A 27,960-nucleotide genomic window follows, 5' to 3' on the forward strand; every position below is an offset into this window, starting at 1 on the left:
GCAATATACAGCAATTGTATATAAATATGTACGATATGTATGTAGGTATGTTAACATATGAACCTAACTATACAGATATATATGTATATGTGTATATGTATAACACCTTAACTTCATTAAATTTCGTGCATTTGCATAATAGGTCTATATACATACATATGTATGTATGCTTATGCACTTTAATTTAATTTTATATGCATATTTTTTATAAGCACACACACATTTAAATAAATTATTTTAATATCAAATTACGCTGCGCCAGCAAGAGCAGCTGCTTTACAACCACGATACATACATATTTACATACAGTTGTATGTATGTATGCCAGTGAGTTGTATATATGAAAGCAGCTAAAATAAAGCAACCAAACAGTATTACATATACAACAACAACAACAGTAAACCGCAGCAGCAACAATGTATCCATGCGCTTACATACATAATTTTACACAATATATACATACTTTTGTATATGTATGTATGTATGTATGTATGCATATGCATATAAATTTGTTTGTTTGTATACTACAATGTGGGCCCTTCATCCACTGCCCCCAAACGGTGAATGAACTTTTCTCTTATTGTTTTTGTTTTTTGTCCGCTTTCCGCTGTCATACGTAATACTCAATGTGCGCCCAAACAAGCACACAAACGTATACAATGCACAGCGCGCTCTTGCCAACACACTCACTACTTTCTTCTCTGCCTTTTATAATTTTGCGCTCACACTACTGCTCTTACGCAACGTAAGAAACATCAAAGAGCACACACAAAACCGTCCAATTGGTGCCGAGCAACAAATCTGCTGACGACGTCACAAGCGCACGGTCTGTTGCGATCACAATTGCTGTCATTACTGTTGCTCACGTTGCACGGACACACCGCTTAATGTGCGCGCTCTTAACAAACGCCAAACAGAGAGCGCGTGTGTTTACTTTGCCGCCGCAAATCGCTGCACGAGTGTATCGGTCGTTGTTGTCGCTTTCTGCTTGTGCACGCCGTCGTCAAAACGGTTGCCGTTGTCTCCGTCTCTTCGCTATATTATATTATTATTATTACTGTTGTTATTTGCCGACGACGTTACCGCCGACACCACTAAGTACGCGCAGTGCACAGATTTTGTACGTGAACGCGGAAATATTTCTTTCCACGGTGCTTGTTGTGTTGGAGTGAACGCTAATTATTGAAATTTTGTAATTGTCGAAAATAGCGAAAAAGAAAGCGAAAAGAAATTGTGAAAATTGTTAATAAATTTACAAAGTGTGGTAAATTTATTGTTGAAATGATTTTGTCGAAGCTGTTGTGTTGCGCCGGCAATTGTGGGCGCTAGTTCAGTGCAAAAGGTGTGCGCGTCGGTGGTATTGCCGAAGTGGATTAACGGCATAAAAAAGCCAACACCGTTTATGTGAGTGTGTGTGTTTGCTTAGTGCATTAACGGCATAGGAAGTAAAACGCTTTGGACAAATGGTTCCAGCGGCAGTCAGCTGACACATTTCGTGGCCACTTTGTAGCGTCATTTCGTTGGCAACTGACACGCGTGTCAATTTGCAGAATTTCCAAGTGCGTAAATTAATTGCAATAAAATTAATAATTAATTATTAATAAAGCAAAAAGTCGTATAAAGCAGTGAGAGCCTGAAAAAATATAAGAAATTTTACTAAAATGTGAAGAGTTCCAACACAGAATATTGTAAATCAGTAATTTCGGTACTCATGTGGTAACATTATTGTTGCAACGCATAAAAATTGTAATAAATAAAGTTTATGTAGTGAATTTCATTGTGCACTGAGTAATTGTCAAAGAAAGTGCAGTGCAATGCAGCAACAAACCACCTACATGAGGTGTAAAGCTGAGGTGAATAGCATAACACACAGTTACTGGTATGCGCGCATGTTGTAACATGTTTTAATCACACAATTGGAGCAAACAAAACGTGGTTTCAAGGAAATTTAAGTAATACAAATGCGTTTATTGTAAAAAATAATATACTTTTTGCAAGAAAACTGAATTTGCATGAAATGCAGATGAGTGTGACGTGTTTGCGTTGTTTGAGCAGCATAAAAGAGCATGTAAATTAAGCAATTACATACAACCATTACAAAATCTGTAAAAGTCAACGTGAAAAATTATAAAATAATTTCAAAATCTAAACTAAATGCATTAAAAATCGCTAGATTGGATAGATAAAAAATGTGTTTTAGTTAACTATAAAAGTTATTTAACTTTAAAAGTCGGCAGCGTTGCTATTTTTGAGTTCAAATATTTTATTAAAATATTCATATGTTTTAAACTTGCCAAACAGTACTGCGGCTATTGGAATTACAGAAGAAAATCTTTATGCAGCGAAAAGTTGACTTAGTGTAAAAATCCAATCAAAAATGCAAAATATTTATAAACAAATATAGAAATTAAAATCAAATAATGTAAACAGCAGTGCGAGAAAGTGATAATGTGACAGATTATAGAGCCTAGATGAAAGCCCATTATATGCATTAATAGCAATGTAAACATATATACATAAAATAAAATTTCAAAAGTTTATACACAAGAAAAAATTACAGAAAAATAATTAAAAGAGCTGTAAAAATTTTCAAAAGCTTAAAATGCAATTTCGGTAAGATTTAAGAAGTTTGTGGTTTCAAAATATTACGCTGAATGATGAAAAAATAAATATTTATCGCACACACACATACTGAAAGCAGTGAATTATTTTAAAAAGTTTCCAAAGTGACAAAAATTATAAAACTTATCAAACTGCTGCAACTTTAGTGAGTAAAAAAGTAAGAAAAGTGTACTTAAAATTTTAAGGAAATAGCCAGAAAGTGTATTTAAAAATAATTAAATTATATAACTTCAAACATTACACCAAAAAATATCAAAAATAAATAAAATAAACAAAAATTAGTTAATAAAATAATAATTTTCGCTACAAAAGCTTACATAACACAGCCCCCAACAGCAGCAAATTTTTGGCAAATAAGTGTAATAATTTCTATAATGAAAAAAATTATTAAATAAACCACACACAACAACTTGCAACTAAATGCGCCGAAGAAAGAAAATATTTTTCAAAGCCTTTGTGAAAATTTTTCAAAATCTCTGTCAAAATGGAGAAAACTAAGACTAAGTCTAACAAAGATAAAGTGAGGAAATTGGAAACTAGTGACAGAAATTGTGTTCAAGTGTGAAATACTGTGAAAAATAATGTATAAAGTACGGGATTGAAACAGAAATTACGACGGAAATTTGAAAATATAAAATACAATGAGTGAACAAAAATATTAATACAAGCACTTAAAAAAAAATAATAATAAAATAACGAACTAAAATTTTGGTTTATAACAAGTGAAAAAGAAAATATTTTTCAATTAAAATAAAAGCAATAGTGGCAAGAATACAATTAAAATATAACCAACATATTGTATATGTGTTTAAAGAAAATATATAGTAAATCGCTATTCAAACACGGCAACTTTTCAAAAAATTTTCCATATGCAATAAAATTCTGAAGTTTATTCAACCACATATACACCAACAAATGTAAATACAATTGTATTGTTGGGATTATCAGTGTATTTAACGAGCATAAATAAGCATTTATACAACTTTATCAACAAGTGAGACATTTCTTCCGTGATTGGATTACTCTTCGAGAAGTAAGTACTGAATGCATATTGAAAACATTTCCTATTAATTTTGAAAATTTTTTTAAAACAGATTAAATTCTTAAATTTTCGATGGGAGCTACAAATATGTATATACATTTTTTAATGATTCAGGAAAATTTCTGCAGGCTTTGGAGTAATTTCGAACGATTCAATTTTAATAATAATTTAAAATTTAATAATTGTTACAAATTTAATTAATAATAATAACTGATGTAATTTATTTATTTTATATTTACATATTTTATTATTAATGTAATTATTACTATACTATTTATATAAATAATCTTATAATTATTTTTTGCTCTCTTTTTAGGTGACAGAACTTATGCTCCTTCATTAAAAATAAAATATATAGAAAGTATAATAAAAAATCCCAACATCGCGTCAATTGAAAGTGATTTATTAGTGTTTAAATTGTAAATACAAGTATATAGTACATATGTACATACATAAAAATATATGTATGCAAATATATAAATAAGAAAATTATATAAAAAATAATAATTTAAGAAAAATTTGTAAATTGCAACGCCACGATACCCAATTGTGTTCAAATCTCGCACTAAAGCAAAAAGTATTTATAATTAAAAGTGTTTCTAAAAATATATATAAATAAATAAGAAATTATTATTAAAAATAAATTATATTACGAAAAAATAGTGTTAAAAAGTGTATACATTAAAATTACAACAAAATTAATAACGACGTAAAAATAAAAATAAGTAAATGAAAGGAGTTTCAATACAAATATACCAAACAAACCCGAAAGCTGCATCTTGAAAACGATAAAAAACGAAGTTAAACGCGAAAAGAAATTTGCATAAAATTCAACGAAAAATCAATTAATTGTTACATAAAAAATGTCACTAATTAACAAAATCAACGCATAAAGTGTATAAATACAACAACAAGTGCATAAAAATTATAAAATCAGCATATAAAACGCCTGAGTGTTTCGTGCAAAATTTGTAAGCTGCAAGTGCTTATAAGCATATGTGTGTGTGTGTTTGAGAGCGTTGTTAAGCGCAGTTCTTTGCTAATAAAAATATTTCTTACGAAATAACGAAAATTTTAAGTTACTAACAGCAAAGAATTTCGTTTTATTCGTCATTATTTTTACAACAACAACAAGCAGTGATAAAAGTGTTTCAACCAAAAAAGTAAAAATCTCTATATATAAAATATAAAAATATATGGCATTTAAGTGCATATGAGTGTGTGTTGTCTCTTTGTTCAATCATCACAATTTCGATGAGTTGCTCGTATAAAAATTGTTAAAAACACAAAGAAAATTTAATTCAACGAAAAATGATGAATTCAATTGAAGATGCTGTTTGCGGATGAACAAACGAGGTGAGTGTCAAGCGCACATTTAATTTACTAATATTTATATATATTTGACTATATATGACATTTATTTAAATATACAGTGGAACTTCCATAACTCGAAGACCTCCATAACCCGAATACTTGAATTGGCAATAGCGTTTAGATAGCAAATTTCATACAAATTTCTTACCCTAACTCGAATTTCTATAACTCGAAGTTCTCCATAACTCGAACTTTTGAAGTGGCAATAGAAGGCAACCTTCATACAAATTTCCTTCCATAAATGGAACTTTTTGGTCAGGGCATAATACAAAATTTAAAATTTTTCTATCGAGGTAGAATTTTAGAAGAGAGATAAATGATCTGCTTTGGTAGTCAGAGACATGTATATTTCGTCTTTAGCGCAATTAATTTGCAAGGTAGGGAATGTCTCTGGGTTCTGGCACTCATTGTAAGTTTATCCTGAAGTTGTAAGATAGTCATATTAATAGCTGAAGGTATTTTTTCAGTATCTTTGATGAGACTCTAAGAGACTTTAGTTCCGTCAAGGCGGCATGCCTGTCTGAAAAAATAAATATATTTCTTGTCTATAAGGTCTTCTTTGATTGCAGTAATCTCTGCTTGGAAGACAGTAATCTTTTGATCTAGAAGTCGGAAGGCGATTCTGATGTCTAATTTTTCTGAAAATACAACACTACACACTCGTTCCTCTAGTTTGGATCCATTTACAGTATGCAAAATCCGTATTCGTACACCCTATTTTTTTAGCGAAAATATACATTTTCAAACCAATTATGAAAACTAAAACTAGATTTGGATTAAAAATGACCGCAGAATACCAAACGTATTGATTTTTATATAAACGTAAATAATATCTCCACAAAAAATAAACATTTAGCATAAACACACGCAAAATCCATATTCGTACACACCTAACTGATACCTATAATCAATAGCATAAATTAAAATGAGTACTAAATGAGATTTTATTTTGTTTAATAACTTCGTACAATCGCCTTTGCATTTATTTCCACAACTTTTTCGTAAGTTTTGGGGATAACTTCTTGCATTTCCTTTACAAAGTTGTTCTTGTCCCTAATATTGTCCATTTTCCAGACATTTCTAACGATAGACCATTTTTAATTGGATAGATACATTTTTAATTGGATTTATGTCTGGGCTTTGCGGTGTTGTTTTTAGGTAAAATCGACAGGAGTAGAAGATCCAAAGACGAGTATCCAGCGCTGTATGTTTGGGGTCATTATTTTGGTGAAACATATATTGACTCCCAAACCCAAGATTATCTGCACTTTGATTAAATTTTTTTCTTAAAACATCACTGAATTTCTTGGTATTTAGAGATCTGAAGATATTTGCTTCATATTAAGTGTTTGAAATACTGGACAGATACAATTTATCTCAGAACAGCACTTGCAATTTCTTTCTCTAACTTTCTAAGTAATTTTACAACATTTCGGCAACAGCAGTTTGGGAGTAGGAGACTTCAAAAGCTCCACTAAGGCTTTCTGCTCTTTTGGATAAGAAGTGTTGTAAGACTTATTTATTTTTTTAAGTCTTAATTTGTTTATTTTGGCTTTTCTGCAGCATTTTTAACTAAAAATATGTTTTCATAAGCATTCCATAAATCAGTTAAGAATTTCACGCTTTACAAGCAATGAAGGAAATCGATGAGTCTTTGTTTCTCTCTCACAAGTTCCGCTCTCATCAACAGTTTGTCATATTAAATACAATAACAAAAAACAAAAGCAATTGTATTATATGCTTAATGCACTCTATTGTGAGTGTGTGATTGTATGTATGTAATTGCATTTCTCAATTAAATTGCCGCATAGTTGCCACATTCATGACCTCCCTCACGGCGTCAATGAGTGCGCGAACGTGCGGTTGGCGAAAGCAAATAATACAAATAATGCGAATAGTTTGGCGTGAGCGTTGGCGTTGCATAAAGACATATATATTTATGTACAATATCTGTTTTATATATGTATTTGTCTGCTTGTTGCACAAATTCAATGCTGCAACAGAACAACATGACGTCGTGTCGCTTGTTGTTGCTGCTGTTGCAGCTTTTACATTTAATTAAGTTGGCTGTAACGTCAAAACCATAGTGACTGCTAACTATTGCAGGCGGCAATTGGCGAGCATTTGACGACGCGTGTTGTCGCCGAACGACACAATTGTTGTTGGTTTATTTTTTTTATTCCATATTATTATGTATTTTTTAACGATCTCTAGCTGCTGTCATAGACAGTCGGTGGTCGTTGCTTTGCAGGTTTTGCTCTGCTACTGTTTAGTTTTTAGTTTGCAATTTGTTCTTTTCAATTATGTTCACTAGTAAATCTTCATATCTGTTGTCTTTTGTTGTTGTCAGCTACTATGTACGCTTGCGTATGCATACCTATCGCTTTTGATTTGTTTTAGCTTCATTTATTCTGCTATGGCTGAGCAAGTGAAGCAGGCAATTTATTGTTGTTATATCAAAAACATTATACTTTTTGTTGCTGTTGTTGTTTTATATACTATAGCTGTTGGTGTTGTCGTAGCATTTCTGCTGCTGCCGGTGCAGACAAGGAAGTAACGTAAAATGTTAATTTTCAGAGACTTGCATGTAGATGTATGTATGTATGATTATAAATAAGTATGTATGTGTGTCTATGTAGTAGAAGAGCTGTAGCAAGCAGTCTCAAACCAACTAGTTTCATATAAGTAACTATTTGAGGTTTTAAAGTATAGACATTTCGTTTAACAACTATTCTATAAGTATGCAACTAGTTATAAACCAGTAATTTTTGGACCAATACACAATATAATTAAACTATATGTCACTAAAAATCTGAAAAGTTTTTAAAGTTCAACTGAAATAAGTGTGCTAATCTCAAGATCTCGCTTAAACAATTGACTGGAACTCGAAAAATTAGCTTAGAAACCACTTTTGAGTGGTAGTTCTTAAAAAAAATAGTAATAGTTATCAATACACTTTTGCTCAGAGAATCCAAATTTAGCGCGTAGGAATTTAGAAATTAAAAATACATATACATCCTTTTAAAACTAGTTACATACTAGTTACACTTGGACCAGTACAAATTTATTCATTAATATACAAATTTGACTTTGCCGCTTTGCACTTCCTCTTTGTATAAACAATTATTTAAACATACTGTCATAAAAACAAATAACACACACACACAAAACTCATCCCATCAACAAAATTAAAATGCTTGTAGTAATAACAAAAGAGTGCTTTGCACTGCGCAGCGAAATATTATAAATATTTATATGACAATTTGTAGACTCATATGACACATCCATTTGTGTATGTTTGTATGTTAGTGTATCTCATAAACTGTTTGCGTCTTTGTGTTTTGCAAATTTACTGCAAAATTTTTGCGGTTCACACTTTTGAGCGTCGTTCATTCATATTGTTCTTGTTGTTATTGCAGCAAATGCAATTTTTTTCTATGTCTTATTTGCTGTTGCTTACTTGTTCGTCTTTTTTATTCGCATGCTTTTGCACAACACATTTTTCTAAATCAATGATAAAATCATTTATTATTTCATTCAGTTGAGGCAGGTCACCTCGTGTGGACTGTGATTTCGTCGGTATAATAATTCTTATGCAATAATAATAATGTTTACAGTGTGTTAAATGCAGTTTGTAGGAGACTCCGCTAGTCTATAGTTTTTTGTGAGGTTTGAAAAACTTATAAGAGTTCTTAGACCACCGTGAAGAGACATTTTTCATAGCATGTTGATTATCTCTCATTGATTTCATAAAGGTTATCTCATGTACCAAAGACTCAAAACCTTTAAGGCCTTAGATCTCTCACTGAATATAACAGTTTGATATGAGTTATAAGTAATTAAACTCGAGGGAAGTTGAAATATAAAGAAGTTTTTTCTGTTTTGATTAGTAAGAAGCTCGTTTCTTAAATTATTTTACTGTTTCTTAAGAAATTGCATTTTTCTTTAGACAAATATGTGGATATATAATAATATAAGAGCTTAACTGGTTATCTCACATATATGTGCTTTACTGAAAACCCAAAACCTGACCTGTGTGGCCTCAGATCTCTCACTAGATATCACAGTTTGATTTGAGTTCTAAGTAATTACACTCGAGAGAAAAAGATTAAGAGGGAAGCTTATTATGTTTTACTTATTAAGAACGCCGCTTGGGAAACTTTTTCACTTTTTCTTAGCAAAATAAAGTTTCCTTCAACTTCACTTTTGGAAAATCATTAGGTATAGTTCTTCAAAAAACGTAATACATTTGCCTGTAGAATCACAAGAGACTAAGTGGTCACTTCACATGCGCTTATAGTTGTGCTTTACTGAAAATATATAGTCATCCGAGCTACCTTTGTATGTATTATATGTATTATAGAGTATTGCATCTTATCAGACATTCAACTTTCGTTACAAACTATCAACCATACTATACATACCAACAGCCAGTCCCAACAACTGCTCAAGAACTGATCACTTCAAAGGGCAAACAAAAAAAAATAAATTCCGTGTAGAGTCCCACATAAACATGCACACAATCATATAAACCGATCGATCTATCGCTGCTTTTATAATCTTATCGCTAAGTTTGTCGTACTTTACTATGAGTCGACTATTTTATGATACTTGATTTCACTTAGAGAGATCGGCCAGTCAAACAACCAACCAGCCAGATAGTCAGCTAGCCGCTACAAGTTATGCTGAGCATTCTAAGCAGCAACTAAAAGAAAATGAAAGTAAAAAGACTGGAAAAACCACATCTGCATTAGGCAGGAATATCAGCTAAAAGCAAAAACAACTACAATTACAATAATAAAGATCATGATCAGTTGAACTTGCCGTGAGACTAGCGGATTTGGCTAGTATATACATATATGAATCTCTATGTATACAAAAAAGAAAAAAATAGTAAGGTTTGAGAAAAAGCGCAAAAAGATATAGCTGATCTTGCAACGTCGTCTGCCGCGCGAGAGACTGCAATTGCAATCAACTCTTGTAACAAAAGTAGCGTTGCTCTGGCAAAACTGGTAGATAACAAGAATAATAACAACAAGCAGCCATTAAATTTGTAGAAGAAAGCAATGAGAAAACAAAAGCAATTTGAAGATCACAGTGCGATCGGCGCAAAAATTTTCTCCCTTTCAATAAACTTGTGCTCCATTCGCAATGTGGAAAGTAAGCGTGTGTGAGAGAGAGTGTCGAGTGAAAGAGATAAAACCGATAAAAATAAAATTTAGTCAGACGTATCAATCGTAAAGACGCATTTAGATAAGATAAAGATCAAAGTAGACAACATAATTGCAGATAAACATGAACTAGAGTAATTTAACGGTCTTCGTGTCGTTATTTCTTCCGCTTAATCAATTGGAATAGTCTCTAAACCTTTTGAGTTCCTCCTTTACGATTTTATCATGTTTGTTCTGACGGACCAGTTTCTGAATTTAACTGCGTTTAGCTATTTATAAAAAAATACTTGTTCCAAATGTTCCGATAGGTTTAAGTAAGAATACCAAAACATCCAGAAAGTATGCCAAACTCATAGTTTTCATTCAAAGACTCAATCATGCTTCATCGTCTACATCTAGATCACTTCAAAGGACTGGTATTTATACAGTCGAATAAATCAGATCATTTCATTCCTGTTTTACAGAGCGCTGCAAAATCTCTAGTTGTAACACTCGGAACAATTTTTGTACAGGAAAGCCGCCATTGAGACCATCTAGGAACTCCCGAGATTAACTTCTGACTTTCTTTAGTGAGAATTTTTTATGAAGTAAGACCTTGCTTTTTGGTGATCGTGGTTCTCAAATGGCACATAATTCGGACGGCTTAAAGCTTCGTTTTTTAATAGCAATTGGCTCAAGATTTTTGTTGGTGATGTCTCCCGGTAAATTTATACTTTGAAGAAACTGTCCATACCACAATTTGAATCCGTTTTCTTTGTATAAGAATATAAAGCTGAATCTCACAAGTAAGGCCTATAGACCATTAATCGTTCTATGGCTGATCTTGACAGATGAAGCTAATTAATATGACACTTCTAACCTTTTCCACATAATTCTCTTTTGTCGAAACAAATTTAGTTGAGCTCTGCTAGTTACCGAACCATTTCGCCTTCTAAAAATAGGTTATATAGAGCTCGGTTATCGAAACATCTAGAATTAATGAATTTTTCGGGAGAACGTAAAGCAAAGAGTTCGAGTTAGAAGTATATTATTCTCGTTATTGGTTTCATCAGCTAGGTGGCGCTGTAGTAGAAATTTTGTTAAATCTCTTTGTAATCATACGGTTTAGGGATATTATATATTCGATTCTCATATTAACAGTTATTTTCATTAAAGTTTTGGTTAATATACGACATTAAAGAGGCATTTAATATATTTTTCATTTAATTTGGAACTTCCTCCAAGGTGTTTCCAACAACATTACGTACATTCAAATATTATAATTTCGGAAATTTGCCATTATTTGCCCCACCCCAGTGTCGAAAATTACCCATTGCACATTTTGTTTTCGAGTTTTCCATGCTTTCGCCAATCCAACAATTGAACTCGCTCGAACCGCACAGAGTTCATTGTAATACATATCCGTGCAAGCAATGAGGGAAATGAAGCAGAAAAAAGTGGATTTGCAGCTATTTAATTGCAACGCAGCATGTATTACATCATAATGCCACAAATGCTTCCTACTATGGCACACACACTCACATAACTAACTACAGCAGAGCGCAAAAACAATGCAGCAAAAATAAGCAACGAGAAAAAAATTAGAAAAAAAAAGAAATGAAAAACAAAGCTACAAACAGCACAAATCGCACTCTACTCTTGGAGCGCCTTAGCGAGAGTGTGCGTGTTTGTGTGAAGAAGAGAGCTTCAGCTCCCACTCGCTAGGTAGCAGCCGTTCATACTCGTATTATTGGCTCCACCATTCACGGTTGTTGGAGCCACTACATTTGTATATTCTACGTCAAAATATTTCGTATTTATGCGTGTGTGTGACTGTGCGCTTGAGTTTATGTCTGCAAAGAGCGTGAGTACCTAGTACGCGTTTTGCGAATAGAACGCTCTGTTTACACAAAATGACGTTGACAGCGTTCAAATGCCGGTAGTGTTGCCGATTTTGTTATTTTTCTCATGAAATTTGAAATATTTTTTTCGGCTCTCTAACGGTTTTTGTTACTATAGACTGTATTTTTTTAACGAGTTGCAAAACGAACACTGACTAGTTTAGCAACTATGTTATAAAGAACTATATAGAGCCTAGTATATACATAAATATTCCCATAGTTTCTAGATGGAATACAGATCCTAGGAACTTCTGAATTCACCAAAAGACTGACCAATTTATGACTGTCATACCAACACTGTTTTTGTTTCACATGCAAAATTAAAATATGACTGATACAAACTGCGTGCTATGTTTATTGAGATCGCTATTCTATACCCCTACCCACTTGCTGCTGATTTTTTTCGTTTTTTTGCGGCATATGCCTAGTACTGCAGTAACCGGTTACTTTTTGGAACCGGATTTTTTTGGGACACACTCGTGGCAGTGTGCGCGGTCGGTGGGTGGGGCTTTGGGGCGTTTTGGGACAAAACTTCGACGAGTAGGTAGTCGGTTTTCTGTGAAAACCCGTTTTTTTGTCGGTCAGTGGTCGGTTTTGCTCGTGCCCTTCTGCCCGAACACTTCTCAACCGATTTATACCGCACGTTGTATATATCTGGAAAATACGGACATATATCTGGTTTTGGTCTCATCATAAATCGCTATGTTTATTTTTTTTTTGCTAAGGCCAAAATCGGATGATCGCATATATGTATATATTGATGATTTTTTATCGCGGATATATAGCATTTCTGTCTTCTTAATTTTTTAAGACATACAACAAAGCTTGTGAATTGCCTAATAGTAATTAGAAAAAATGTTAAAATTAAAGAAATAATAATTTTTCAGAATTTTTCAAAACTATTTTTTTTTGGATTTTTGTTTATTTAATTATTATTGTTTTTAATATTTTGTAATTAATAATATACATAGTATTATTTTTTAATACTTAATACTATTTATCGCACAATCAATATTTAGTTTTACAAAAATCTTGTTATAAATTTGAATAAAAATTAAACTGATTTTGTAAGAATTTCAAAATTTATACAATTTTATTTGAAAAAGTTGTTTAAGCCTTAAAGTATAGTGAAATAGTTTATAAACTAATGAAAAAATTTAAAATAGATTTTCTTTTTTTTCAAGTTTATTGAATTAAAATTGTATTACAATCTGATGTATTAATATTAGAATTTGTGTTTCTTTATTAAAAAATTTTTAAAACTTAAGAAATCATAAAAGTCACTTTTTTATTTATAAAAAAATATTTTCGAATTAAAAAAAATCGTTTTAAAAAACAATTTTATCTGTTCATACATTCATATAACATATTGTTTAAAAATATTATTTTTCTTTTCTTAAAAAGTTGCGTTTGAAATTGACAACAAATATCTTTTAGGTTTATTGAAAATCTTGAATTTTTTTATTAAATAAACTTTTATTTATTTCATTTAAATATATATTTTTTTTAATATTTAATTTTTATACCCTGAACAGGGTATATTATGTTTGTCACGAAGTTTGTAACACCCAGAAGGAAGCGTCGGTGATCCTATAAAGTATATATATAAATGATCAGTATGTTGAACTGAGTCGATTTAGCCATGTCCGTCTGTCTATCCGTCCATCTGTCTCTCTATATATATATTCGAACTAGTCCTTCAGTTTTTAAGATATCGTTTTGAAGTTTTGCAGATGTTATTTTCTTTTCAAGAAGCTGCTCATTTGTCGGAACTGCCGATATCGGACCACTATATCATAAAGCTGCCATACAAACTGAACGATCGGAATCAAGGGCTTGTATGGAAAACTTCCGCATTTTACTACATATCTTCACGAAATTTGGTGTGAGTTATTGTTCATAGAAATAATTTAATCTCCAAAAAAATTGTTCAGATCGGTTCACTATAGCATATAGCTGCCATACAAACCGAACGATCGGAATCAATGGCTTGTATGGAAAATTTTCGCATTTGACGTGGCATCTTCACGAAATTTGACATGGTAATAAAAATTTGCTTAAGGTAATAATATAATCTCCGAAGAAATTGTTCAGATCGGTTAACTATATAACCTTAATGTTTCTAGCAAACAACCCGGCTAAAAAGAATTAGTAAAATGTTTTCTTTTTTTTTACTTACTTTTTCTTACGTCTTTAGATTTGCTTAAACACATAGCTACTAAAAGAAATGCACCTGTGAAGGGTATATTAGCTTCGGTACAGCCGAAGTTAACGTTTTTTCTTGTTTTATTGTATATTAAAATAATAAAAAAACATAAAATATATTATATTAAAATTTTTTTTTTATTATTATATATTAAAAAAATGATTGTTTTTTTACCTGAAAACAATACAATTGAAATTTTATTTTAAATTTTTGAATAAACACCGTTTTTTACTAAGGTTCATATTTTATTTAAAAAATTTTAGACTTTTAATTTTTCGAAAACCAAATTTTGAAAAAATGTACATATTTAAAAATAAATTAATCTAAATATTTGACCCGAAAATTTTGAAATTGTCAAAATTTTGAATTTTTGCATTTGTTACTAAATAATGTTTTAATTATGTTTTAATTATTTCATTAAAATTATTTAAAAATTATAAATGCAAACGAATTGAATTTTTAAAATTTAATTTTTGGGTTTAAAAAACAATATTTTTTTAAAACTTAATTTCTTTAAATTTTAAAATTGGGAAACAAATTATGTTTTTATTTACATACTAATTTTTTCTCAACAAACTCAATTTGTGCGGCAACACTGCCATTTGATTTAAACAACAGCAAAACAGAACAGAAGAAGAAGAAGCATCAACTCAATGCATTATAAGCGTATGAGATATGGAAGTATACATGTACTATTTTTTTTTTGTTTCAAATGAAGAAAGCAATTTCGGCTATTTGCCGAAAATTTCGAAGCGAGCACCAACGAAGTCAGTTAAAGATTGTAGCTAAAATCACTTGAAGGGTGTTTGCATGTGTGTGTGTCGGTATGGAAGAGAATGGTGGGAATACGTTGTGTGGAAAAGCAGCAAATTGCGGGGCGAGTTGGAAAAATGGACAGCTGTGCGTGTGAATGGGGATACAAAAACCAAAAAATTAGTGCGTTTGTATGCGTGAATGTTAGTGTGTGTGTGTGTGTGTGCCTGTGCGTTTGATTTGTTTAGTGTGCGTGTGCCGCATATACATATGAAATGCGTGCGTATTTGCGGTGTGCGTTTTGAGTTCATTGAACTTTGCTATTGAAATTTTTCGGGAACAAGCAGCACACAAACACACATACAAACAAATAAACACTTATGCAGTAAGAATTGTACTTTGCAGATATGGCAAGGCAAGCAGATATAATAATAAAAAAAGCACACAACAATAACAATAAGCCGCACGCATGACGATAGCGCGTTAAATGTGGTGGGTGCGTGAAATAAAATATATTGCCATGTATGTACATATGTATGTATATAGGCATATTTATATAAAAACTTTCCGATATACATAAGTATCCCTGTAAATACTGCGTATATCTTAGTAGAAATATTCTTGCATACATATTTATTATTACCTGTGTCATCTACATATCAGAGGTAGTTATTGTTAAATTGTTATAGAATTTATATAAAGGCTTATGGCATATCTATTCTTATAAATACAGAAATATATCTACATATGTACGTGTGTATGTATGTATGTATGTATGTATATATAATTATATGAATGTATGTAAAATTTTCTACACTTTGAAATCAAAATTGAAAATATTCTTTCATTCATCTGGTGTAAAGATAAAATACGTAGAAAAATAAAAATCAAAATTTTTATTTGTTATTAATACCATTTTGAAAAAAATAACAAATTTACTAAATTTTTTTCATTGTTTTAGATTTTTTTTCATTCAACACCCGTTCCATATTTTTACAAATTAATCTTTATTTTTTTAGCTAAAATTTTAATTTTTCTAATTATTAAAATTTTGACATGAGAAAACAATTAAAAATTTTAGAATAATTTGTTTTTTTTTTTTTTTTAATGTAACAACAATAGATAAAATTAAAATATTTTTAGTTTGTAAGAAAATTGAGAATTTAAAATACTTTTCTAATTTATAAAAAATAAATTTTTTTTTAATTTATTTATGTTTTGAATAACTTTTTAATTCAAATTAATTTAAAAAAAATTGAAATTATTTTTTTCTCAACAATTTCGAATTTATTGTTTTTAGAAATTTTAAAAATTTATTTAATATTTAATTTTGATTTATTTTCTGATAAAAATATTTTTTTTTATTTAAATAAATTTTTTTAGTTTAAAAAATTATTATTTTTACTTTAAAAAGTTAATTTTTTTTACTTTAAAACATTAAATTTTTTTACTTTAAAAAATTAAAATATATATATTTTGTTTCATTTTAAATTGAAATCGAAATATATTACAAATATTTGTTTTTATACTCTCGCAACAAATGTTGCTAAAGAGAGTATTATAGTTTTGTTCACATAACGGTTGTTTGTAACACCCAAAACTAAACGAGTTAAATATAGGGTGTATATAACAAAGTGATCAGGGTGAAGAGTGGAGTTCAAATCCGAATGTCTGTCTGTCCGTCCGTCCGTCTGTCCGTCTGTGTAAGCTGTAACTTGAGTAAAAATTAAGATATCTTAATGAAATTTGGCACACTTATTTCTTGGCACCATAGGAAGGTTGCTTTCGAAAATGCGGACCACTGCCACGCCCACAAAATGGCGAAAACCGAAAACACATAAAGTGCCATAACTAAGCCATAAATAAAGCTATGGAAATAAAATTTGCTATGAAGGATCGTATTATGAAGGGGCGTATTTGGATGTAATTTTTTTGGGGAAGTGGGCGTGGTCCCGCCCCCTACTAAGTTTTTTATACATATCCCGCAAACTAATAGAGCTATATAAACCAAACTTTCTGCAGCCGTTTTTTTAGCCACTTCCTAATACAGTCCAAAAATGAAAGAAATTGGATCATAACCACGCCCACCTCCCATACAAAAGTTAGGTTGAAAATTACTAAAAGTGGTCAGAAACACTAAATTTTACATAAAAAATGGCAGATGAAAGCTGCGCTCAGATTATTTACAAAATGAAAAATGGGCGTGGCGTCGCCCACTTATGGGTCAAAAACCATATCGCAGGAACTACTCGACCGATTTCAATGAAACTTGGTTTGTAATGGTGTCCTTACATCCCAATGATATGTTGTGAAAATAGGCCAAATCGCTTCACAACCACGCCTACTTCCTATATACCAGAACTTTGAAGACGATCTGAATCGTTAACTTTACAATATATAAAGTAAGCACTAGTGAAGATATCGATGCAGAACTTTGCACAAATTCTATGTTTATAGTGTGGTTACACCCGAACTTAGCCCTTCCTTACTTGTTTTACTTTGAAAAATTAAAATAATTTTTTTATTAAAAAATATTTTAATTTGAAATCGAAAAAAATAAAATATTTAAAAAATTATAATTAAAATTTATTTTAGTTTATTCACTCTTACTTACTTATGTCCCTTTTGTCATTATTTTATTATTCTATAGTTCGCTGTGACTCACACTCTATTAAACCTCCTTTATATACCCATATTTGCCTGATAAGGAAGTGTTGAGGTCTATATGTTCTTTGTCTATATGTATATATATATGTATATATTTACAAGTATTAATTTATATATCATACATATATACATTCATACAGATATCCTTTGTTTAACATGACAAACGTGGAGAAATTTGTGATTTGCGGAGATGAAAGTTCAAAGTGAAGCTAAGCTTGCTTATATATGTATTGTATATATGTTTATGTGGAATTTTATTTCTTAGAATTCATTGGTGTGATATATGATAATCACCGTGCGGTTTAAAATAAACAAATTCTTTAATATTTATACTAAAAATGTAGTTCATATATATATTTGTTTATAAAGGGCTGTTTTGACTTCAAGTTATATATGTCTTAATGAGTAGATGAAACATAACAGTACTAAATTTAATAGTAATAAAATTAAAATTTAAAATTTTTCGTTTAAAATCCATTATAATCCCACCGACCTCAGCCATAAGCTGTCACTTGTCAGTTGTCAACGCCTCTCACATCTCCCAACATCAACTGCGTGACAAATATTTGCTCATCATCACCCATCATTTCTGCAAATTTCTCAAGTTTACTTTAGGTTCAATAAAATGAAATTTATTTCACACTTTCCGCTACACATTAATCTCTATTTGGGCCCAAATCATTGAATTGGCCGAAAAGTGCGTAAACATGCACGGCCTCACCACCATTTCGCAGCACTTGCTCCACGCTCCACCCTCCTCGCCGCCTACAATTTCTAAGTTCTAATGCGAGTTGAATGTCCTTTCGGCATATTCCCAGCGGTTAAAGCTGGCAAAATGTACAATAAACTTTTTCGTGTTTTATTGCTGCTGCTAACTAAATACTAGTCTTCCGCCTTATGTGTGTTTTGCAAATATCACAAGCAAAATTGCCTACAATGACGCTGACGATTTAATACAAATTTGTTTGCCGTATATACTATGTACGTACGTACGTACGGACAAATCGTTTTTGTAGGCATTTGACAAGTGGGTGTGAAAAGTTGAAAGCGGCAGCTTCATTATAATTTTTTTGTTGTTGTGTTAAATTATGTTACGTTAAGTTACGTTATGGTTATTAAGTTAAGTTATGTTAAGTTACGTTACGTTGGGTTAAGTTACGTTATGTTTTTCTAAGTAACGTTACGTTATGTTAAGTTACGTTATGTTTTTCTAAGTTATGTTAAATTATGCTAAGTTACGTTTGGGTTTTTAGTGAAGATATGATATGTTTTGTTAATTTCCATTATGTTGTATTAAGTTATGTTAAGTTATCTGTATTATATGCTGTGTTGTGATAAGTTACATTAAGTTGTGATCGTTTTATATTAAGTCACCCATATGCTACGTATGCCAGGTATGCCAGGTACGCTATGTTAAGTTTTATATGTTTTGTTATATTATGTTACGTTACGTTAAGTTACATTTCTCCATATCTTACATAATGTTGTTTAATCTTGTTTCTATTTTTTAGGTCGTTTTATGTTAAGTCATCTTAAGGTTAACGCAGTAAGGCTATGTTAAGTTTGCTACGTTAAGTTACGTTATGTTAACTTAACTTTTATTATATTTTATTGTTGTTTACTTATATTTATATTGTGTCGTGTCACATTAGGTTACGCTAAGTTATGTTTACATGTAACATAAAAAAATTAGCACTTCGTTTATGCATCGCTGGCAAGTATGTAATATATAAACATTGTACATATTTATTTGGACATATACCTTTCATCTATGTATATAAATGTATGTAACTACAAAACGTGCCCAGCAATCGCTAGAAAGTAATAAATTTCTGCCTAACGGTTATGAAAGTAAAGTGGGCAAATATATTCATTGCAGGTTCATTGAACTCAACGCATTTACATATTTAGATATTACAGATAAATAAGTATGTACATGTATATGTATGTAAGTATGTATGTGCACCTAAGTCACTTTTAATGTGTAGGCGGGTGTTTTGGATGATTATCAGGCACTTTTTTTGGGTGGTATAAATGCTAATGAACAGAGTTTTTTGGTTTTATTTTTTGCCTCGGAGACTAGTGACGAAGTAAATTTATGGAGCAGCAGGCTAATAATAGAAAAACTCATGTCTCATGCATGTTTGTTGGAGAAAGCAATTCCATCTTTTAAGAGAAATTTTCAGCAATTTAAGACTCTCTATGTGTTTCTGGAATACAATTCTTTTGTTCTTTTCCATTCTTGGTCCCAAAATAATGTGTATAATTACTCTTGACCAGATCTTAAACATTTTGGATTTTTTAAATTCACCTAGAGGATCCTATAGAGTGATTAGAGGGTTAGTTGTCGCGGTGTTTAGATACTTCTGTTTCTGTAAAAGATTCTTCTAGTCATTTGCGGGTTTGAAACGGGAATGCAGAGATCCGGTTCGGGCTGTCCTGTGACCTTCTCTAAAGATTTGTATAGTCGAAAACAGTGAAAATAAAATCAAGGAATCTTCCTGTTAGATCGATAGACTGGCAGGTGGCTTTATAAAAAGCTACAAGTGTTAAAATTCGGCACATACAAGTAATATTTGATGATATTTAAGAAGATGGTCTATATATTCCCGATCTATGTTTCGAAAAGTAGAAACTTTGAAAATTGTAGCATACTCAGTTCAGATAAGGCAGTGGGTATCTGAGAGAGCTTTTACACCTTTAAACATATTTAAGTTAATCTTCAGTTGAGACTGTTGTCGAGTTAATAGATCTCTAAGAGTCAGTGAGTTTAGATGAGCTTCATGATTATTCTAGATTTTCGTGATCAATTGTACTGTCAAATAAAGGTAGACCTGGCTTTTTTTTTTGTCTTATGAGCTAGATGATACTCGTATTAAAAATTTTATTCTCCAGTTTTTCAAATCCTTCTTAGAATCCATGCAATTTATTATTTAGAAATAAAAGCAAATTCCATTTTCGCCTCCGTTAACTGTCTTATTTGATACGTAGCGCTTAGCGCTCATCAGTATTCCTCTGCCTTAGCAGTGTTATGTCCTTTGTGGCACCTTTCTTTAAGTTTATAATTTCAAATTATACGCATGTTGCATGACAAATACACACACATACTCATATAATCACATAAAACACCGTTAGCTGAAGCTGAAGTTAAGTTTGAAGACTTTTGTTCAAACACAAAATAGTAGAATGGCTTATTTTTGGGGGTTGCAATGTCAACGAGCGCCTAACCACCCTCTCAGCTATATATCTATATGTATTGCCAACAGGGTGCGTTGGCATTTCATCGCACACGGACACACTTACATATATGTATATAACAGTTATATATGTTAGTATGTATGGTTGTCTTTTTATGTCCAATGTCATATCAATTTGGGGGTTGTTGTAATGCATTACATTACGATGCGTGCACATTGTAAGTGAATATATAATTTTTGCCATGACATTGAAACTCGTTTTGAAGGTTTCCACTTGAATGCTGTGTGCGGTCTGTTAGCAGTTGACGGCCCATACCCAAATTTATTTTTTATATTTTTTTCTTTCATTAAAACTCACTCTACCGCGCTGAATTTCAAGTTCGTGCAGCGCTCTGGGTGGTTGCAACCTTTTTTGTTGTTGTTATTATTATTTTATATTATTCTTATGCACATTGTCAATCGATTGTGCGGCATGCAACCGCATATAAATTATTGTGTATGCAATTTATATAAGGGTGCCTAAAGAAAATATGAAAATATTATGTATATTGAGAAGATAAAAGGTAAAAATAAACAAGAAAAACGAGACATTTTGGGGAATTGGAATTTCAGATTAACATTCTTCATATCTTTAATTAGTGGTGAATCAAAACTATTGTTTTAAAACAGTGATTGTAACTGCTCAGCTAATCTCAGCTTCTTATCTTAATGTAAGCCTTAATAAATTAGTATTAAAATATAAATATATATGAGAAGTAAGCGTAATTTGTATCTGACCACGCCCATTTTTTGTTACAATATTTAATTTACAAAAAGAGTCGACAAAAATAAATTGCAGCGCGTTAAAACTTTGGAGCTATTAAATAACACATAAGACAAGTGGTCGAAATTTTTATAAAATCTGTTTCATATTTGCATATATGGAAGAGAAGCCGAAATGAGTCGACAAAATTAAATTTTGAAGCGTTTACTTCAAATTTGTGTTAACTGGCTTATAAAAATTATAACTGTTATATACGTAAAAGGCGTTTATGGTCACTGTTCATCGAAATTATTTAATGATTAAAAGCGTCGAGAATATTGAATATTAAAACGATAACTTAACATATGTAAAAAATATAGCGTTCAAAATTTAAATCTTATATGGCAACTTGTTCAATTTTTCATATAATCGCGATCATTTTTAGAAGTAATATAGAGAAAACGAAATTGCTCGACCATACCGAGAATAAAAGCGATATTACAATATAAACATCGCATATCAAAGATAACCCTTACATGGAAAGTGGTGGAAATTTGCTTGCAAATTCCACTGCAAGAATTAAAAAAAAGTTAAGACGAAATTTGTTGGCAATACCGAAAATCAGGACAAAATTTGAATAATTATGATGATTAACACAAATTAAAGATAAATTTTGCATGGCAAGTAATCGAAATGTTTGTTCAATCATACTCATATTTGGTAATAAAAAACTCAAGACAAAATTAGTCGACAAAATTGAATTTCGGCGCGATTGGAGTAGAACAACGTTATTTAGCAAATGGTCGAAATTTGCTTCCATATTTTTTTCATACAGACATACATACATATTGTAGTCAACATAGCTTTTATTTTATTCTCAATACTCTATATTTCTCTTGTTTTTTTATATACTTACAACTTACCCACTCACTCTATAATATACTTTCCTTTTGCTTTCATTGCTGCACACATGTGCTCCGCTCGCCCGCTTGCTCACCAACCCTTTCACTAGTTTCTTTGTATTTGTATACTTTCTCACCTTTCTGCATTTTTCTTTTTCACCTTTTTCTTCTGTCCTTTGCCACCTTTCTTAAATTTGTAATACGATTTTTGAAGTTTCAAAACTGGTTTTTACGGCGTACAGTGTCCAAGTCTTTTGTTTGTTGTTATTATTTTACATACTCTCATAATATTTTCCTTTTCATGCTCACTTTATTTTGCTTGAAATTCTGGTTTACGCCAAATTACAGCAGCCCAAATAGGTTTAAAAAACATTGCCAACTGTACTTTCGTGCCTCCACAGTCACGCACTGTTCCTATGGTTGTGTGAGTGAAGCAAGGATTTTTATTCTTCAAGTGAAGATTACACGATGCAGCTGTAGTAAGCTTTGTAGTTTGCAATAGACAGTTGGATTAACTCGAGCTGTCTTTGTATTATGGTAGCAAGAGAAAAAATTACATTAAATTCATTGAGTGTCTAGAACTTTAGTATTGTACTATTTGCTTTTCATTAGGTCTTCAAGCATGTTGGAAATACCTATTCATGAAGATCTCAGACCCACCCAACTACGAGTCATGGAAATTCTTAAGGAAGTTCACTGTAAATTCGTATCAAAATCCAATCTTAACTATCCATAAAAAACTAGCTCCGGTCAACCTCAATGGAGTTACAGAAGAACTCAGTCAAATTGCTATAAGGGGGATTGTAGGAAATCTAGTAGGGTTCCTTGAGAGACTCAGTTTGCCATCGTAGATCACAACGCTTGAAAATTACACGATTTCAGAATATCAGATACTCATTTTAGACTATATTCCACACAAGTAGAAAATATGTCAGTGTTCCACTGATTGTTGACCAGTCAGCTCTGCTTTTTCAAAAGTGAAATAGAAGAAGTGAAAATCAGTCGAAGTAAGACTTGCTTAAATTCTTCTTGCATGTAGCTTTGTTGTATATATTTGTCGGATATTTTCTACAAGGGAACTTCAGGAAAATTAGATATTGCGCTGGTAAGTTAGACTTATATACTGCAGCTTTAGTAATCGATGCATTCGAGTGGCTATAATGGCTTGTATTCCTAATTTTCCCAGTGTTTTTTTCTTGTAAAGGCGTCTCTTCATCGATCATTTGTAGCGAATTTTATTTGGTTCCATCAATCCTAAGGTTGGTAGACAGGCGTCAAGCAATGATAGAACTGTCATATAAATCGTTATAGGGGTGACAGTGTTGCCAACCAGTTCCAACAAATCAAGTTCCTATGCCTTCAAGCTTTCTAAGCCAATACTGATTTATAAGCCAATCCGAGATTTAGACTGGTTATCACGCCTCAGAAAATATACTGTCATCTAACTGCTGGCGTTGCCACCTATTTTTTAACTTGATTATACGAATAAATATAAGAAATAAAAGTTAAAATAAATAAATGTCAATCTTTCTCTTCCATTTTGAACCCATTCACCATATTTTCTCCGCCCTTGTCACTTGCAAAAATTTTCTTGTAACGCTTTAAAAATGATTCAGCATCCACTGCAACGAAAAGTACATATGTTCAAGCACACGTATGCACATACATATTTATAATTGCATGTGTCAATTGTCAATAATGACATTTCAATGAAATGTTTACTTACTCATTGTCGCTGCCATGTCAGCGTGAAACAAAGAAAGTCTGCAAGTTGCATTTTATATTTACTGTAATTTTTGGTAAAATTTCTTTTTCTTTTGCATGACAATTGCAAAGAAACAGATGTAAATGACAATTCATTTTGGCAGCTGTCAAAATTGTTTATGGCATTTTTTCACTTACCGAAAATATTACTTTTTATGGCAATATTTGAGTGTGCAGTATATGTGTATGAGTAGATCATTCTTGAGACTGGTATTTTTTGGAGATAATAAAATTAATTAAAAGCTGTAATAATTGGGAAGTGTTGACTGTGCGAGATTTTCGGCACAAACAAATGAGTAAACTAAAGAAAATATATAAATACAGTCATATGTATAGGTAGGTGACACATACCAATGGAACTAGCGATGCAATTCAATAGTGAGGGTTCTGCAGAGTTCACTTAGTTAGCTAATTTCGAAATTAAGGAAAAAGCAGGATCTAAAGTTTCCGAAAAATTTATATTTATTTTATATTAGTTCTTTGTTCGATTCGTCGATTCACGTAAGGACCACATTTTTAAAATAGATAGTCCATAATAGTCCTCGAAGTCGATATGTTCTGCGAGTTCGGTGCTGGGTTTCATAAAAAAAACTCGTAATGCGTTTGTGGTGCTCACAGGTCCTTGGCGTTAGAGAGGTCTAGTGACGAAATCAGTGGTATCACTTAGATCTTCTGAAATATAATATGGACTAATACTAATGCTTAAAGATATCCAATTCATAACACGTTGATGAAAACATTCACTAATATATCTGTGGCCCTTACATAGTCTACGTTTTTAAGATCCCTAGTCAAAAAATGCATATTAATTTGGATCCGCTATAGTTCCATATGAACAAGGAGATCGTTCCCTCAGTCATATTATACTTTTCTCGAACTTAGATCTTTTCCACAACACTTTTACTTCAGAAATCAATAAATGTTACCGTAGAAGGAAAATACCGCTATTGTGGCCGAGATTTAGAAGATGTGTACTCGGTTTAATGGATTAGGTCAACTTTTAATTGGATGGACGAGTTTGAATGCGTTTTAAGACTCATCCAAACTTCCGAAAGTGACCCCAATATCAATTAGATAAAAGGATCAATTAAGGATCCATTGACTGAGAGCCGGGGTTACTTGGAGAGCACTCACTTGAATTTCAAAACCTAAACCAGACAGCATCCAATCGGGTTATATGGCCAGCTCGGTTTAGAGAGCAAAAAGGAAAGAAGAGAAAGCGGAAGACTTTTCTCATTACATCACGGAATTCTATTATTGTTTTTTTTTTTCTAAAATCTACAGTGATTCATTGCTTTTGCAACATTGTTGCAGCTAATGATGCATTTGTATCAAAGTATGCGGTTAAACAATTTCACATGTGGAACTCATGTGAGGTGTGGTTAATGTCTCGTGCTACAACAACAGCGCAGGCCAATTTCTGCTGAGATTTCAAAATGAAATTTACAACTTCTACTGTGTAACCAGACATACACCTAAATCCATTTCGAATTATCTTTCAGCCAGCGCTTAATTGCTCGGTGCGCAGAAACCGTTAAATTTTTGCGTTTACCTTCACCAATTTGCTTTTTCTCACCACAAAACAAGAAGCAGAAGTAATAATTATACTGACGCTTGAGCGTTTTATACTGATTTGTAGCATTTGCAGTGAATTCCTTTCAAGTTTCATGAAAGCTTTAGTGTTGTTGTAGCTGACGTCATTAATTTGTTGTAGCATTGGCAGTTAACAAAAGTTACAACAAAAATGTGTAGTCAAATGTACTAATGACAGTTAAGTTCATTACTTTTCATTATACTCAGCTTGTAAATTCCACAGTAGACTTAGTTCTGGCTGTTTGTGCTTTTCACTTAGCTTTCTTACCAAAATTACTCAGCTTTTCGTTTCGTGGTTTCGCCATTTACTTTTACACTTTGCTTCTTAGTTTGAATTCTTTTCCAGAGGTCAAGTTTAATGGTTCTGGTAGTGGTGAGAAAGTCATTAAACTCTTTCTTTTCCACAGTTTATTATTAATTTTTTGGCAGGTGAATGTTTTCGAAGCTACAATCACCTCAATTTAAATGGTTGGTTTTGAGTAGATTGGGTTTGAGTTCGAAAAGCTACCCACTGATATCTAAACTTGATTGTAAAGAAGAGAAGACGAGCAGTTGGAGCCACCTCACTAAACTTGCTGTAATTTTTTCGCTTTTAACTCCCTTAAGTGTTATTTCTCTCAAGCGTAGTTTACGTTGCTGCTTTCTATAGTTCTAATAGAATTTGTAAGTCCAAAAGTCTGGCCACTGGAGACTACTTCATAAGAAATCAGTCTGTGCATAATTCGTTTTCGTTTTTTCTTCTTTTTGATCGACTAAGCTTTTGAATGTGTAGTCTTTGTTTTTTTTATGAACGACAGTCTTCGACCATTCGAACTTCGAAACTGCTGACTTGGTATTTGGACGGGCCAAGACTGGACTGTACTCGATAGCACCAAAACCCATTTTAGTTCAAATATTTAGTTTTCAATACCTACGTTGGATAAATTATTCAACTCTTACTGACTCTAACCAGTGATGTCTTGATGCTGAATGCTGATCTTCCAATACTTGTCGGTTCTTTTCGTAATATTTATAATGGTTTGCGAGAAAAATGGAAGACAAATAGACAGAGTTTAAGGCGGAGTTTAACGCAGACTATATGAAGATCTCTCTAGATATCTCCACATAATCGAGAAATAGAAATGAAGTATGTAAAAACCGTGGTGATCAGTTGTGGATCTCTTATGATAAATGGTGAACGGGATCGAGCACAAGGGTTTCTCTATAATTAAGAGTTTTGTAATTTTTTTTTGTCATCAGTATGGAAGTCGCATGAATGTTCAGAACGTCAGCTCGAGAATCAGGAAACAAGAAATACCTCTCTCTCTCTCTTCGAAAATTAGTACCTTCTCTCTTCGGAAAGGCTTAATTGTTATTAAGAAGCGTCTGATGAGGTTTGTGTGAGAGCTGTAAGAAGCTTCCCATCCTTGTAATATATTCAACCAACAAAAATACACTACTTATTAGGTGCACTGTAACTACGGAGACCCACAACAACGCAATGAACTCAAATGACTTCACTTACACTTTTAAAATGTCGCCAATAACTGCCTACACTTCAAGAGCCCATCTATTTCCAATCAACTTAACAAAAAAACATGTACACTCTTCAAGCAACGATAGCATACAAAAATAACTAGAAGCGGACGCTGATGTAATTTAATCTCCGGCCAAATGAATTAAGCAATGCAATTGGTTGTCGCACGAGGAAGCCGATAGCAAAGTCGAATGGGCGGCAGGTGAAGTCGAAAACAGATGATTCTAACGCGTGACAACACCAGCCAGCCACCCACCCACAATGCTACATACCAAGGCGAAATGCGAATTGCTGGGAAGCGCTTAGAAGAAGTGAACAGCGGAGCGTTTCTACATTACTTACTACCGCGACTCTCACCCCAAACGCCAGACGAACAGCCACCCACTGAGTGAGAGAGAGTCAATATACAAGCGAGTTTATTACGCACACGCAACGAACAACAACAGCAGCAACAACACTGAGCGTGGAAAAGGCGACGACGAAGTTCAGTGATAGTAGAAGAAGGAAGCAATAAAAGCAAATCAGCAAGCA

At 32.1% G+C, this 27,960-nt stretch overlaps 1 protein-coding gene across 1 annotated transcript in view; it reads left to right on the forward strand.

The window, feature by feature from the left end:
* Positions 1–556: 556 nt before the first annotated feature.
* The window catches only part of LOC128919790 (putative uncharacterized protein DDB_G0285031), a 207,870-nt gene continuing 180,466 nt past the window's right edge, over positions 557–27,960 (forward strand). The window contains exons 1-2 of the mRNA XM_054231934.1: positions 557–3,655; positions 3,981–5,020. Coding sequence (XP_054087909.1) covers positions 4,995–5,020 — 26 coding nt within the window. The 5' untranslated portion in view covers positions 557–3,655; positions 3,981–4,994. The remainder of the gene's footprint in view (positions 3,656–3,980; positions 5,021–27,960) is intronic.

This window comes from Zeugodacus cucurbitae, chromosome 5 (assembly GCF_028554725.1).
Source record: "Zeugodacus cucurbitae isolate PBARC_wt_2022May chromosome 5, idZeuCucr1.2, whole genome shotgun sequence".
Taxonomy (NCBI): domain Eukaryota; kingdom Metazoa; phylum Arthropoda; class Insecta; order Diptera; family Tephritidae; genus Zeugodacus; species Zeugodacus cucurbitae.